At 40.7% G+C, this 15,690-nt stretch overlaps 1 protein-coding gene across 1 annotated transcript in view; it reads right to left on the bottom strand.

The window, feature by feature from the left end:
• Positions 1-953: 953 nt before the first annotated feature.
• Positions 954-15,690, bottom strand: part of RIMKLB (ribosomal modification protein rimK like family member B) — a 50,132-nt gene continuing 35,395 nt past the window's right edge. Inside the window, 5 exon segments of the mRNA XM_069806735.1 lie at positions 954-3,200; positions 3,202-3,638; positions 5,091-5,294; positions 8,281-8,367; positions 10,256-10,486. Of these exon segments, the coding sequence (XP_069662836.1) occupies positions 3,174-3,200; positions 3,202-3,638; positions 5,091-5,294; positions 8,281-8,367; positions 10,256-10,486 (986 nt within the window). The 3' untranslated portion in view covers positions 954-3,173.

Raw genomic sequence — 15,690 nt, 5'->3', positions numbered from 1 at the left:
CCCCCAGCCCATTCTATACGTTTCACTACTTCAGGAGCAATGCATAAGTAGGGACTAAATACATGAGACAAGTGTGCCCATTTGTACCAGTGAACCCTCAACCGAGGTTTTCATGCAATATCAATACCCAGTGTGCAAACAAACGCACATGATGTTTCAAATCCTGTCTCCCTCCCTGAACACCATGCATAGACTTTATCTCCAAACTACAAATGGAAGTACCAATCACAGAGGAGCATCTTATGCCAAAGGAGCCAAACTGTATATCTCTCAATCCACTGTTTGTCTTTCAAAAAATCTGATGTTTACGTCACACATTTTACCGCTGATGAGGTGTAACCTGGACATTCTGAAAGGGTGATAGAAATGTAAAGCTCCTGTGAGCCACAAAGTACTATGGAGACTTAAAAATCAGTCCAGAATTTTCAGTTACTAGCTCTTTCCTCTAAAAGATATTTCCTGTGATAGAAATACAGAGGTCCCACTATACCAACTAGCACATGTTTACTCCCTGCTGTTATTCCACATGTGCTCAACGTGTGCAACAGCTGAAAAGGGAAGGATTGACACTATCAGCCTCTCAAAGAGTGCAGGCACCTACCAGTAAAAAAAACAAAAAGAAAAACCCAAACGAACAGAAAGAAAAAAAAAAAACCACCCAAATAAAACCCCAAACCACACCACCACCCAAATTCCCCTTAAACAAGCAAGGGGAGAAAAGCCTCTGGAAGAGACAGTTTACTGCTCAGTGACTATCAAATTAGGTTTCTTTCATGTTCTGTGGTTCTGCAACTCTTCATGGAAGTTAAAGACCTTTATATTCTTCAGGTACAACCTGTGCGCTTGAAGGCTCAGGAAGAAAGATTTGAAAATACCTTTACTGCTGAAGCTCCTTTTGTTGCTGGACCAGGTGGTCCACTCTCCTGCTTAACACCAACAAGTCAACCTTTCACTTGATTTTAATAATAATATTTAATTCTACAAAAAAAAGCCATTTTATTACTTTCCTTTTAAATAAAAAAACCAAACTGTACAAAGAAGCATGATCAAACCTCCATAAAGCAGGTTAATACTGTTCTGTTTATTGCTCTTGATGACTCTCTGCATAGTGTCCGTGAGTTGTGTTTAAGGTCCAAGTGAAGATAAAACAGCAGAGCAGCAGAGAGGTGAGGAAGGGCCACAGAGGTGGGCAGTGCAGAGCTTCAGAGGGTACATGGGACATGCTCCATTAAAGTATCCAGAAAACAGCAGCATTGCACACACACAACCCCCCTCCAAACAAACCCTATTTTCACAAGATTATTTTTCAATTGTAAACGTTTTACTTTTTGTTTTTAAAAAAAGAGGCTTATCTTTTTATATATATATATCTATCTATAATTCCAGGGCTTTATGAACCCAGAGAATGAGAAAGGAATGAAAAGGGAGGGAGGAGAAGGAGGAGAGGAAAAGAAGGGGGAAGATAGGGACTGAAAAATGGACTCAGTATCTGTTTTGGTTATCTGTTTTCCAAAACAGCTCAAGGCTAATGAGAAAATGCACAGCCAGAAGGGACGAAGGAAAATCAGGCAGCCTGGAAAAAAATTAGGAGCTAAACAGCCAAAACCCAAAAAGAAATAAAGCAAAGCAAATGCGCACACACAAACACACAAAAGTGTGTGCACTCACACCACACACACATAAGGGTCCAGGATTAATTTTTTAATTGTTTGTGGACCTAGGTTATATATTTTATTTTTTTTAATTCTGGCTGAGCTCTCTTTTTTTTTCCCTTCTTTTTTTTCTTTTTTTTTTTTTTATTTTTCTTCTTTAAATCTGCTGCATGTTTCCCAAAGCTAAGAATTGAGTATTTCTCCCCAGTTATACTCTTTGGATTTCTGCCAACATCAGCTTTTATGTTCAGTGGGGGAAAAAGTAAGCCTGGTAAGTATTGTATGAACTGCAGCTTTAGCATAAAGTACCTCTAGATATTTAATCACTTTTAACCAACTTTTCCATCCTCCATTACCTTACCCCGTTTCCCCCCCAAAAAAGCAAAAAATAAAAACAAACAAACAAAAAAAAACCAGAAAAACCCACCACCCCACCAATGTACAGGCTTTAACTCAGTGTTGTCTTAACAAATACGTCTGCAGTGTTTTCACTTTGGCCACTGTTAAAGATGCAGGCATAGAGAAGGGAGTGTTGGACTAGCATGTATTAAAGAAAAAGGAACATTAACATTGCAGATCTCTCTCAAAAGACTAAAACACTAACAAATACAAGTCGATGCACGTTTGCTTTAAACTAGTGTAATTCTTTTTCACATTGGATTAAACATTTGTATACCAAACATTACAGTGCTGTTTATCTCGTCCAATCATGCAAAAAAATAGTTAAAACGTGCCACTTCTGCCACAAATAGAATATGACCAATCCCCAATGCCTCTACATACCTTCCAAAATTAGGATTTGAAATGAGAAGAACTTTATAATAGAGACACAAAGCTGCCAATTAATACCAAGATGGCACAAATTACAGATTTGTACAGAAAGCTCATGTTAAGTCAACTGACACTTCTCTCAGCCTCATCATTTGAAAGGCCATAATCCTGCAAGGTCAGAAAGTGGTGACTCTCAAAGGATCCTGAACTTACAGCTCCCATCTACAGCAGTAGGAACAGTAGGTGTCCAGAACTTTAAAAACCTGGTATTTAACACCTTCAACTCACGTTGAGAAATTGAGGCACTCGGCAGTTTACAGGATCAAGCCTTACAGAGGTAGAAAAGACTTAACTGGTGCAGTAATTCACAGAAGTTTCTAGAGAGCTGCCAGACAGCTTTCCGAAAAATCTTCCAAGTGTGAATCATGCTTCAATGCTTGCCTGTGAACACACATGAACTGCAATACGTCTGGGGACCAAAGCAGCATCCAAATAAAATTCCCACTTAGGTTGTGAACTGAGCATCTTCATTAGAAAACTGATGCTGAAGAATGAACACAATTTTATGTTCTGCAAAAAAGGGCAGCAACCACAGCACGTGTGCCTTTCACTCTTGCTCTCTTGATAGGACACATACCCCCCCTTTTCCTCATTCCTCTGAGCTTCTCTGATAAACAGCATTGCAAGTTGGTTTAAAAAAAAAAAATTTTACAAGAGAGAGTTCTGTTGGTCATCTATTTACATGTGGCATCACTCCACCAGAAGTTTGATCTCATTGGGCTAATAGCTGGTTCATGTTGAATAGAGCCCCCGGAGCTTGGTGAGCAACTCTCTCTCCGTGGGTCTCAGGGTCGCTGTCGACAGAGCTGGAGCTAGCACTCATATTGTCGACAGCGGCACTAGCTGGAGGGCCCAGCTCTGGCTCGCTAGTCTCGCTTGCCGTGGACACCACAGAGAGCAAGGACATGCGCCGCGTCAAGCGACCGGGGGTAAGGAGAGAAGCGGCATAGTCCGCTATGATACCAGCTACATCTAGATTACAAGCCTTGTCAAAGGCAATGAAACCTACATTTGCATTGGCCTCGCAGACGTAGAATGAACCGTCGTCCTTCATCAGCAGGTCAATGCCACACACGTCCATCCCCAGGATGTTTGACACTTGGACTGCCAACTGCTTGCCTTGTTCACTCAGTGAGCACATCATCCCTACGCCACCTGGAAAAAGTGGAAAAAAAAAAAAAAACTTGCTGTCTGTAGTCTGGTCACAGGTGACTGACATCCTTCTTAACCGGTTGGCTCTTTTTGGTTCGGAAGCTCCAAAGCGAGCTTGCAAGCAAACTGCTGCTGACTCAGAAAGCAACCTCCTTTCCACCGTGACTACTGATGAACTTGAAGCCACAGCAGGATTTCAAAAGATTCTGACCTGCCAAAGCCAGGTCAAGATTATGACTTGTTTAAAAAACAGTTAAGCGCTGACTTTTTAGTCCAGAAAGATAGCATATATTTTTATGATCCTGGGATATTAAAAAGATGACCTAACAAACCACCCTTGTTCCTTCTAAGGCAGAGGCTTTCCGTACATATTTCTACGTTATCACAAAAAATCATTCAGCAAAATTAAAGCAAGTGTTCCTGACAAGACTACAGCTCTAACAAATATAATAGAGAGGGATGGGGGCTGAGACATTGTCATCTGCTCATGTCCCTCTCAGCTTGCTATCATAGGTTGCTGTCTCTAAAGCAAGAATTAGGGATCGTTTGTGTCTGAACCTCAACTGGTCCCGTTCACAGTCTGTCGTCTAAGTATTAACCGACTCAGACTTCATCTATCACAACGCTTAAGTTTAAAAAAAAAACCAAACAATAACAAACCAAAAAACATTTAGCAGAAAAATCTTTCAGGCTATACTTCCTCAGCATCAAGTAGTAACTAAAACCTCTCAGGCATTTTGACTAACCAAAACTGTACTGTACATGAATACATTTTATCCCACCCCTGGTCAGGTTCCGTACAGCTTCAGCCAGGCAACCTCAACCCTCCCTCCTCCTCCCACCCCTGGAAACTCGCTTGTCCTACATCCAAAGGTATGCAGAAACACAGTTCTGAGTATTCTACAATCAATGCAGTAATCTTCCTCTTCCTCTCAGACACTGTCTTTGAGGGAAAGGGTTGCAGGCAGGAGCCTGACAGACATAAGGCAGCCCAGCAGCCGCACAATGCAATCCATCTCTTTATTGCCTTCAACAGTTTCCTCCCTTAACACTCTCTTCCACCCTCTTGCCAACTGGTTGTCTCCTCCACCTCCCTCAGTCTCGTCTTCCATCTTCCTTCTTTTTCTGTTCCTCTTAACAGGATGAAATGAATGATAACATGGCATTAGCATGACATTGCCACTACCATATCGGTTGCTCCGTTCGTGTTCCTAGAACTTTCCCCTTCTTTTCATCAGTCCTATCCATCTAGTATTTTGGGCGGAGATTGTCTCTCCTTCCGTGTTTGCTCAACACACATCTCATTTAATCCTCACTCTCGTGTTTCCTCTGTAAACCTCCAACAGTGAGCACAATTAATACAAAATAAAACCTGCAGCTTACTTCAGTTGGGTTTGTGATTTTTCAACTGGATTGAAAAATTCTGATCAAAACTATGAACAATGCTTTTCCTACCAAGTGAGCAGTTACTCTGCATCCTCCCATCTGTTGAGCAGCGGAGCATGGTGCCCACCACACGGCCTCCTACTACGATGACACGTACATCCTTGCCATGGGACTCTTTAACGTATTTTTGAAATAAGTAAGGGGCATCATGACGAATCAAATGGCTTAGGTCTGCCAAATGGTGCTTGTCTCGTGCCAGGAACACAGCTTTACCTGTATGAAGAAAAGAACATCGGAAGATTGGAAGAAGCTACGGATTTGAGCTGTGTCAATAATTCAGCACATAAAAGTAAAACCTCTGACCAGTATGCTGCCCGTTCTCACAGGCCCCATCTGTAGCTTATACCCATTTACAAATTCTTCTGTGGACATCAGTGTTCCACTGCTTCAGCGCATTTAAGTGTTCAAGTACTGACAGAGTTGAGGAGCCATATGAAGAGTGAAAAAAAAAAAGAAAAGATAACGGCTTTAGATAAAGGAAGTGGTCTTGTAATTTCAACTCCTTTTGGTACAAGTCCTTAATGAGGGGGGAAAAGGAAGAAATACTTAAAGAGCAGCAGACATTTAATTAATAACACAGTTTTGTTCAGCCACAAGAGGACTGGACCCTCAGCCTACAGCTTTCACACACAGGAACGAGTGACATGAAACTGTTAAACACCAGGCAGCTAAGAACTCCGAAGTCGCTAGTGTGCCACTGCAGAACCAACCGCCTCTCTGCTGCGAAGTTGCTGAGAGCTGCTCTTCCCAGTACTTACAAGAGCTCACAACTCCAGAATGAGGCTTTGCAGTGGAACAACTACGTTCAGAGGAAAACACTAGACTCCACAGTATGCAAGATAATTTAGCAGAAGATTCCACAAGACACAAACTGAATGGAACGTACTACAATTTTGGAAAAAACTCTTTAGAAATCACTAGCTTTTCTGCAAGCAAACATCTCAAGGACTTGTTTTTTTTAACCTAAAACAAGTCATTTCATTCCCCTTCATTTCTAGAGCACACCAAAGACTTCTTTGCTCTTTTCCAATTTGACTAATACTGATGAAAGCCACTCCTGAAACAGACTTACCACTTTCCACGTCATTTCTAGTCTCACAAGATGGCATCCCTTTCCATTTTTACCTACATTTCCCAACTCCTCTTCCCCTTTCTTAAGGACTCTTTTATGTGCCATATTAGATTTGTTTTGCAATATGGCTGCACAATTTTTTTTGCGGCAGAATTGTCACTCAATTTTGCTACAATGCTAACAGAGTACAAAAATCAATTGATAAACTGCCTATCTTAACTAAGGGAACAGAAATGCAGCAGTAGCAGAACTAGGAGAAATAACGTGTGAAGAATTCTACCAAGTGCTACAAAGCCCAGCTGGAGCAGCCTCTGCTTCATCAGGATTCAAGGTCTCCGTAACACAGAACACTGCTTAAGGAAGTTCTCATCACAAACAGTATCAGAATGTAGACTTCAAAATCATGACAAGAAAGCAAAAACCTCCATGTGCTTTCTCCCATTCCCAACTTTAGCTCTCCTACAGGCACTTAATAATCCTACTGTATTCATAAAATGGGATAGGAAGAATGATGCCTTGGAGGGGAACTACTTAGTTCTTGGTAATTATGCAGCATCATGACATCTTGGCAAAAAAAATACGATTGGCATATTTGCAGCAGCAGCAAACTACATAGAAAATGGGCCTAGAAGAGTATGACTTTTATTCATCAGCCAGTACCTATGACCATGTTTGCCTGTTGTTTTTTTTAAATACCATTTGCAAATAGCTGCTCTTCAATTAATTTGAAAGCTTCCCCAACTCTCTTAATGTGAAAGGGTATGTACTGTGCAGAAATTTGCACTAAAACGCCTGGAATTTAGAGTGCTCTAAAGTAAAACTTGTAAATGGAGATTTACATGAATTCTGGCTAAAAAGGGAGAAGAAAGAAATGGAGATTTACATGAACTCTGGCTAAAAAGGGAGAAGAAAGTCAATAGCTCCAAACTCTGTAATTATTTAGTAGATCTTAACAAGAGGCAGTATCAAGTCAAATCCACTGTCTCAGATACTCCATGGTTGTCAAATTCAGCTTGCTGCAAAGTCAAACTCTAGCTTGGCTTCATAGCTCCACAAGCACTTTAAAACCCTATAAACAGGTATTACTGCCAACAGAAGCAGGTCTAACCTTCCTCTGCCCCAGCCTTTTGCTCTCACTCTTCCATTACATCAACACAAGCATTGTGCGAGTAAATGGTAATTCATGTAAGTAATTAAACCAAGTAAAAATAACCCATCTAGATTCATTCAACATCAGTTCCTGAATCCATTTACTACATGGCTACAGAAGCACTCATGCCAGCAGAAGAGATACACCAGAGCAACACACAGGGGGAACAAACTGACAGACAATAAGAAGGAAGAAGTGGCGTCTTTTTGTTACACTTTTGTTTAAGGTAACTGCTGGTTTATGTGCTTAATCTTCGGTTTCAGTCTCTTTTTACTTCTAGTATTTATTAAATTGGTTTTAAAGTAAATTAAAAACACTGCAACCTCCTGTGCAAATAACCTCTGAAATGGATTTTAAACCTGGTTTCCTTTAGTAGATCACTATCAAACATTAAACGACATTGATGTATGGTTTCATATTCAACACTTAAAACAAAAGACTGATAACAGAACAATTTAATCTGAACCTGCTGTATTATCACCAGCACTGTCAGAGATCTTTTTCTGAAAAAGAGATCATTTGACAAACAATACATGAGATTTTATTTAAATCAGAATCCTAATTACAGACAAAGTCAAGTAGAAAAAAAGTCAAATTAAGACTGAATGAACTAAGATTTCATTTCTTATGCCTATTTAGAAACATCCCTAAAATCCATGTAGGCTTCTCTCTACTTGCTTAAGGCCAGACCTTCCATTATTCTAGTTCAAAGCTTTCCTCACAGAAGTCACCAATGCACGACAATTTTGAACCCCTATCCCCCCTGCTATTGCAAGACTAGGTTCTACTAAAACTGCTTCCCATTGTTGCAGCCTACTCAACATTCAGAAGTCGAAGGATGGTAGAATTCAGATGTACCACAAAGAAGTCCAACACCTAATAGAAGACCTTCTTAACTATCATCCCTTGACGAGACAAAATCTTTGAAGAGTGCTGCTCAGAATACTCCTTGCCCTCACCCCTGACCTCACACCCACCTCGGTGACCCCGCGTGTTCTTCACCACCATAGGGAACTCCAGCACTTCCGCCTCATCAATCATTTTGGCAAAATTCTCATGACCACCTGGCAAAAAGAAAACCAACAACATTATGTGCCACCCTTCTGGTGTGGCGAAATTGGGGATGTAATTGCCACACATTCCTCCCACCCTTACAGCTTAGATAATGCAGAAAAAACTATCAGTTAAGAGGAACTTGGTCATGGAGCATGATCAGAGTTTGGAGGTGTTTGTGATCTGTGGGATACTAACTCCTACTTCCTTTGGAATAGAAGACACAAGTTGACAAAGGCCTCTTGATCGCAACCCCAAAAGGCTCAATCCAATCTTCCAAATCGGAATGCCCCGATTCTACTATCTCATTCCATTTTATCCATTTTACTTTATCAACTCCCACCTTTTCAAGTGTCTAGCAGGAAAATAGCACAGATATAACACCAGTAACAGTTCCATCCAAACTACTAACCAGGAAAGCAACATGGAATACAAAGACAAGGCGTAATCCAGACAGCAGCAACAACCCAAATCTTGTCACTCCACCTCCCCCATTTCCAAGGCTTAAGTCTCCTGCATCTCATTCTCCCTACTTCCTGAAGTAGTACTTCAACCTTTTCGTCTCCTTGCATCTGTAAGGACCTTAGAGAGTAGCTTTTAACTACCATTCACATGATTACGGTTGATACGTTGAGGTTATTTGAGTTCAGGTCAATTCACAGAAGGCTGACCACAGTACAAGAAATACAGAAGAGAAAGTCAGCAGACAAAAGGGATGAGACTCCTCTAACAGCATGTGCAGTAAAGCGCGGAAGTCAAGCCAAGACACTGGTCACAAAGCCAGCAGCAGCCATCACTGCCCTGCCATGGATTTTAATGCATGTCATGGAATAACATGTCATTCAGCACATCCTGTTTTTCTTGGCAAAGCCAGCTCTCACTGATAACTTGATACTTGTGTTAAAAAAATAAAAAGGTCATGCTTCTGTCAAATTCCAGAGGCAGGCATTAAAAGAAGTGGCAGGGAGTTATGAACAGAGATGTTCTGCGATTACCCCATCCTTCGTGGTCTCCCCTTCCCCCCCCAAAATTAAAAACTCATTTCTCAAAGAGCTAGAACAACCACATCTATAAAGAAAGGGTATGTTTCTTCTCAAATGTGTTTTCAAAGTAATTGATGGGAAATAGTAATTCATAGTAATTGATGGAAACCCATGTTTGTGTTTTTGTCAAGTTGTTTGTGTTTTTGTCAAGTTCCCATTACAAAAAGCCTATTGCTGCAACCACACAAAGGGGAGGAAAGCACTGGTATTTCCCAAGAAGGATATCTTCAATTCTTTAATATATTGTAATTAAAAACAGAAATAGCATCAGGGTAGCTCAGGCAAATGGTTCCTCTAATCTAGCACTCTTGTCAGGAACCACAGACTCCAGCGGCAGGCACAAGACGCATTAATAACTAACTTCTCTGGTGGGAAACAAACAATTGTTCAAAGTTGAACACAAGGGCTTGTACTCTTTCATCCTTTCATAACTAATATATTCGCAGATATTTTTATTCACATAAAAGTTTAACCTACTTTCAGGTTTTACCAAAGTCTAGATCTTTATAGTATCCTATGACATTTAGCTGCCCAAGTTGTTGGCTGTTGTTGCGGGCAATTGGAAAAAAATAGTTCAAAGTGGTTTAAGCCAAAATTAGTTGCTTGGGAGGCTGAGGTACAGTTAAAGTACTCTTCCCAGAGTATCACAGCTAATAAACAAAGCCAAAAATACAAAAAATAGAATCTGAGTGCTATGACTTTAATTTCCTTTCCTGGTTACTGAACACTTATCTGTGGAACTAGCCTCAAGCTATTTAATTCTGTGGATTTCCAAAACTTGACTCATCTCTTTTGCACTGCAAAAGCATACATTATGGTAGGTAACTATGCTATCCGTTTGATCCAAAAGCCTTACCATATGAAAAAGTGTCTGGAAGAGGCACACCATGACCAGCAAGTTCTTGAAATGTCCAGAACTTGTTGACACAGTTGAGGATGGCTTGGGGACGATTCATCAATCGACAGCCCATCTTCTCTAAGTGGCGAAGGACCGTGATATCGCTGTCACTCTGGACCCAAGGTGTTGGTACACGCACAACCACCACTTGCGGGTAAGCAGTAATGAGCTCCCCATTCACCCGGAGACCTAAAGAAGGAAGAGAAAAACACCCCAATCAACTACAAGGTCTTCAGGAGAAGGTAAACAGGCAAAGAAATACTGCACAATATGTGATCACAACAGAGATACCAGAGTTCAACAGTGAGCATTAAAATAGCGCAACTCTCCCTAAAATGCATCTCATCAGTTGTGCTGTTTCATACAAGTCACTCTTAACCCACTTAAAACTAGGACTAGGCAAAGGACAGACTGTATTAAGGCACAGAATCTTGGCCTCCTTCCTAAGGTTAAGGAATTTTTTTATAGGTTGACACGTCATCTTTTCTATGGGTGTTAGCTGCATACTACATTCACATCAGCAGTAACAATAGCTCAGGAGGTTCCTGCCTCACACCGCTGGTTCTTGCCTACATGATACAGTTCATACCTTTCCCCATTCCAACTGTATTGATCCCTCTGTTTGTGGTATCACGTTACACAACATACTGCCAAAGTAACAGAGATTAGATATGACCCTTAAAAAAAAAACAAAACAAAAAACCTGCAGTATTTTTAACACAGATAATTTCAACAATCTGATTTATATTAAGTACGTACTCAGAAATAATTTTATCAGCTAACAGGGCAGCACCCCATGACATTAAGGCAGAACTAGAAGGAAAGCCAGCTTTGCCACCAAGACCAATGTATTAATCATGACCTATAGTTTTACAGACTATGTCTCTGAAAAAGAAACACTGAAAGACAGGCTGCAGTAATGGGAATACGATAGGATTGGACGGGAAGGCATCAAGCTTGATGAAGACAGCCTAGCATCTGAAGATGGGAAAAGACAAATAGGATTTGATATTCACTTTATTTGCCTTATGTTCAAAGTAAAGCTTTCTGACTTCAGTGTAAAATACACAGCTCACGCTGTTGTCAGCACCTTAAGGGTTAAAAAGAAGAAAGAAGGTGAGCTGAGAAATCACAGTGCATCTGCATTTCTGTGCCTATGAAAGGCCAGCTGTAACTATTCAGAACTAGCCCAAATTAATTACCCAATTAGTTCTATTCCAAAGATTTTACTTTTCAAATACAGACTTGCATCTACTCAACGTGAAGACACATACTACCAAGCAATATATTTCATTTCAAGATGCATTAAAGGCTGGGGGGGGGGGGGGGGGGGGGGGGGGAGAAGGAAGGGTGTCCCCCTCTCTGTACTTCCCCTTTTCTTTTCTTCTCCCAGCCAGGATGTATTTTATAGCTTGCCTTAAATATAATGAAGCAACCACCTAACTCCCAAAAGGGAAGTAGAAATATGCCACCCAGTCCTCAGGAGTACACAGAACCACACTCTGGAAAGGCCAAAACAGAGCCATATCCAATCCAAAACCCTTTTTCCAATCCCCATTGCCATAATTGCACAGAGATGAGAAAACATAAGCAGACGGGTGCTCTGGCTGCTCACCTCATTAGCACCAAGCACTGCCGCATTGCAGCTGACATGACTTGCGTGTTTAAGCAAGCAGGATTCAGACACACACACACAATTTTATAGAGGCATCTCAAGCAAGATTAAAAACAAGACACTGCTAAAAAACCTAAGCAAAATGTGAACATCAGGAAATGGACTACCATCTCCTTTAGCCAGAAAAGGAGTACAGATTCAGCAAGCAAAAGACTTTTAAGTTATTAGTCAGATTCCACCTTACACATGGATTTTCTCATTTAGGTGCACACTCAACTACACCCACTTTTTGCCACTGTAATTGCATGCATGTCCTGATCCACATGCAAGCTGTGTAATAATCATTTTAAAAAGGACTGCATTTTCTACGGACCCCCAAAATTGCCACTGTATCTTTGTTGTGAACCAAAACTACATAGTTTTCTAATTCATGATCTGTCAGAGTCTATTTTGTTGTTTTGCTTTAAAGTCACACCGCATGCTGAAGTTTTGCACCATGGAGCCTGAAAAAAAAAAACAGCAGTTTGAGGAGATGTATATGCCTCACCTGGGATTCTCCTGAATACCTGCATTAGACTTGACTATCAGACTGGTGTAATTCAGCCTGGCCACCATCCCCCCTGGAGTGACTTTGGAAGTACAATGATGTTATCAACAGAATAATCTGAGCTTTTGTTCCAGATTCAATCATTTTCTCTGGTCTGGATGGTGTTCTCCCCAGAACAAAAAAAAAAATCTCCCCCCTCATAAAAGGCAGTTTACAAACAAAGAGAAAAGCTACTCAATGAAATGTATAATTTGAATCACTACTACTGACATGCGCCATAAAAATTAGCTGCAGTCTCCCAGCAACACAGCACTGCAAACAGAAGCAGCTTCATTACAGTAAAAAGGAGAGCCAGATTCTGCCATTTTGGAACAAGCTTGTATTCAGCATTCCATCTGAGACCCAGCAGTTAACAATCAGGTTAATGGTCATTATTGCTGAGTGGGCTGATAAAATATTATTTATTCACTATGATGTGCTGAAAGCAGTAACACAGAAGATATTAATGCATACAATTAATTTCTTTTCCAAAGAACCAATTCATGAATGCAAAGAGGGAGGAAGGAAAAAAAAGATGTTACAGAGATGTTACTTAAAGAATGGTTAAGAGATAATTAAACTTTTTTTGAAAATGGAGATGAATGAATTCTCTTTCTTCCACAGTAACAGTACCATCCTGGTCCCAGAACAGTAGTAGTGAGGTACAGTCACAGTTGCCTGTGGACAATGAACCGACCTCACAAACACGCAGAAGGCAGATGTTCAAATCATACAGAATTACCTTGACAACAAGTTGGTCCATTTGTTGGCTTTCTCAGTAGATGCCCATGACATTGCACACACGGCAAAGAGACAGCTATACAGTCCTCTGAAGCACCAATACTGACAGCCAGGAAAGGGAGATTTCATGCTTCTCTAATAGTATACTAACTTTACCAACACAGAACAACCATTTTACCAGTGCCTGGGGAACAATTTCTTAGGTTACCATAAAACTTTTGGGTATTCTTTGGCCCCATGAGATAGACTCCTGAGTTAGAATATCACACTATAAAAATAGATGTAAATCCTGCACTTGAACAAGACCTGTTCTTTCACTCAGTACTAGCTTTCTTTGTTTCTTCCTCTGCAAGATAAACTCTCCAAGAAGAACATGGTAGACTTTTTAACATTATACAGCAACCATCACAGTATTCAGATGAAAGTGCAAAAGGAGTTTTTCCTATGTGAGCTGTAATCATTTGGGAATGAACTTGACCAGTTACATCACATCTCTCAAATAAAGCCGAAAAGCCTCAAGTTTCTCTCAAAGATAGCTCAAAGCAGCACATGATAGAACTGAGTGGGTAAATGCACGATTCCTCATCAGCTGGCCCAACTGGTCCTGCTGCTTGTCATTCCCAAAGAACAGCAGGTGAGCTTGAAGCACGAAGTAGCTGGTCTCTGCTAAAAAGGCTTATTTTGACCTAAACAGGTAGAAGCCATCACATGAACCTGTGAAGTCCACAGAAAATGGATGCAGCATTAAACTCTAATGAAGATGGAAGAAAGAGGCAGAAACTTCTACTGCTGCTACCAGTGAGATCAGAAGACATATATCTCTACCCTAAGAAAGTTCTTGAGACAGTAATACCTAACATGGCAGAGCCTATTTGCATAGCAAGATACTCAGGATGACAGTTGCCTCTCAACAAACTGATTCAGTACAATTTTAGGGTGGATACACATACTTCAGAAACAACACAGAATTCTGGAACTTCCCAGCCCTCATTCATACATGTGGGGATTTTTTTAGTACCTTCTGTCTTCTTCCCTATGACAAATTTATCTCACAATCACAAAAAGCCTAACTCTTAAGAGGGTTATCATTTAGGTGGCACACATTCCAAATGAAATGCCTCAAAATACAGAAGTACAAATGAAACAGTTACCGTGACTTAACAAGTGGCTGCCTGTCATCTAAGACTCCTAAGCTGACTATTTGCTTGTTCCCACCCTACAGCAAAACACAAGGCAAAATGCTTAACCTTAAGCATCAGTAAAGGTATTCTACAATAATGGATCTCACTACACAACTGGGACAAGCTAAGTGCCCAAACAAAGGCATTGTAACAATACCCCATAAAGCTTGCAAGCCAAACACGCTTCTGCGAGTCAATCACATCCACAGCCAGAACACATAAATTCTTAAACTGCAGCCTCAAACCTATTATAATCCATAAGCATTGGTGCTTCATCTACCCAGTGATCCTACTTTCCTGTGCTTTAGAAACTCTAAGAAGCACTTCTGCACTGATGGCATTCTGTGGCTTCTGAACATCTTAATTCACACCTGTCCTGGTTTCGGCTGGGATAGAGTTAATTTTCTTTCTAGTAGCTGGTACAGTGCTATGTTTTGGGTTCAGTGTGAGAAGAATGTTGATAACACACTGATGTTTTCAGTTGTTCATAAGTAATGTTTAGACTAAGCCAAGGATTTTTCAGCTTCTCCTGCCTAGCAAGAAGGCTGGAGGGGCACAAGAAGTTGGGAGGGGACACAGCCAGGGCAGCTGACCCAAACTGGCCAGAGGGACATTCCATACATGCCCAGTATATAAATTGGGGGGAGTGGGGCTGGGAGGGGTCGCTGCTCAGGAATTAACTGGGCATTGGTTGGTGAGTGGTGAGCAACTGCGTTGTTCATCACTGGTTTTGTGTATTATAATTCTTTTGCTATTATTATTGTCATTTTATTTTCCATTATTATCTTCTTCCTTTCTGTCCTGTTAAACTGTTCTTACCTCAACCCACAAGTTTTACTTTTTTTTTTCAATTCTTTCCCCCATCCCACTGGGTGGTGGGGGAGTGAGCAAGTGGGTGTGCAATGCTTAGTTGCCAGCTGGGGTTAAACCACAGCACCCAAGCAGCATTTTAAATTGCTAGACATTTTTTAAACTCATTCTGTTCAGCTTGCACTCTACACAAATCCCTTCCAATCTCTACAAGAATCAGTTCACCAGCAGAGTAACAGCTACTGCAAAGCAATATCTCATGTCCAGTTCGCATGTTACGAACAATTGTCCTTCCAGCTGAAACAATGCAAATGTTTTCACAGAAGGAACACGGTTTCAGGAGATAGGTCTCAAACCTCAAAGATTTGCAAATGACATAAAAAATAATTACAGAGCTTTTATAGCTCTCATTATAGCAAACATCAGGCATTTTTAACGAAAAATAAATCCCAGCAATATC

The sequence above is a fragment of the Haliaeetus albicilla genome, chromosome 19 (genome assembly GCF_947461875.1).
Source record: "Haliaeetus albicilla chromosome 19, bHalAlb1.1, whole genome shotgun sequence".
Classification (NCBI taxonomy): Eukaryota; Metazoa; Chordata; class Aves; order Accipitriformes; family Accipitridae; genus Haliaeetus; species Haliaeetus albicilla.
Note: the sequence above shows the minus strand (reverse complement) of the source record. Positions and strands in the feature narration are given on the sequence as shown.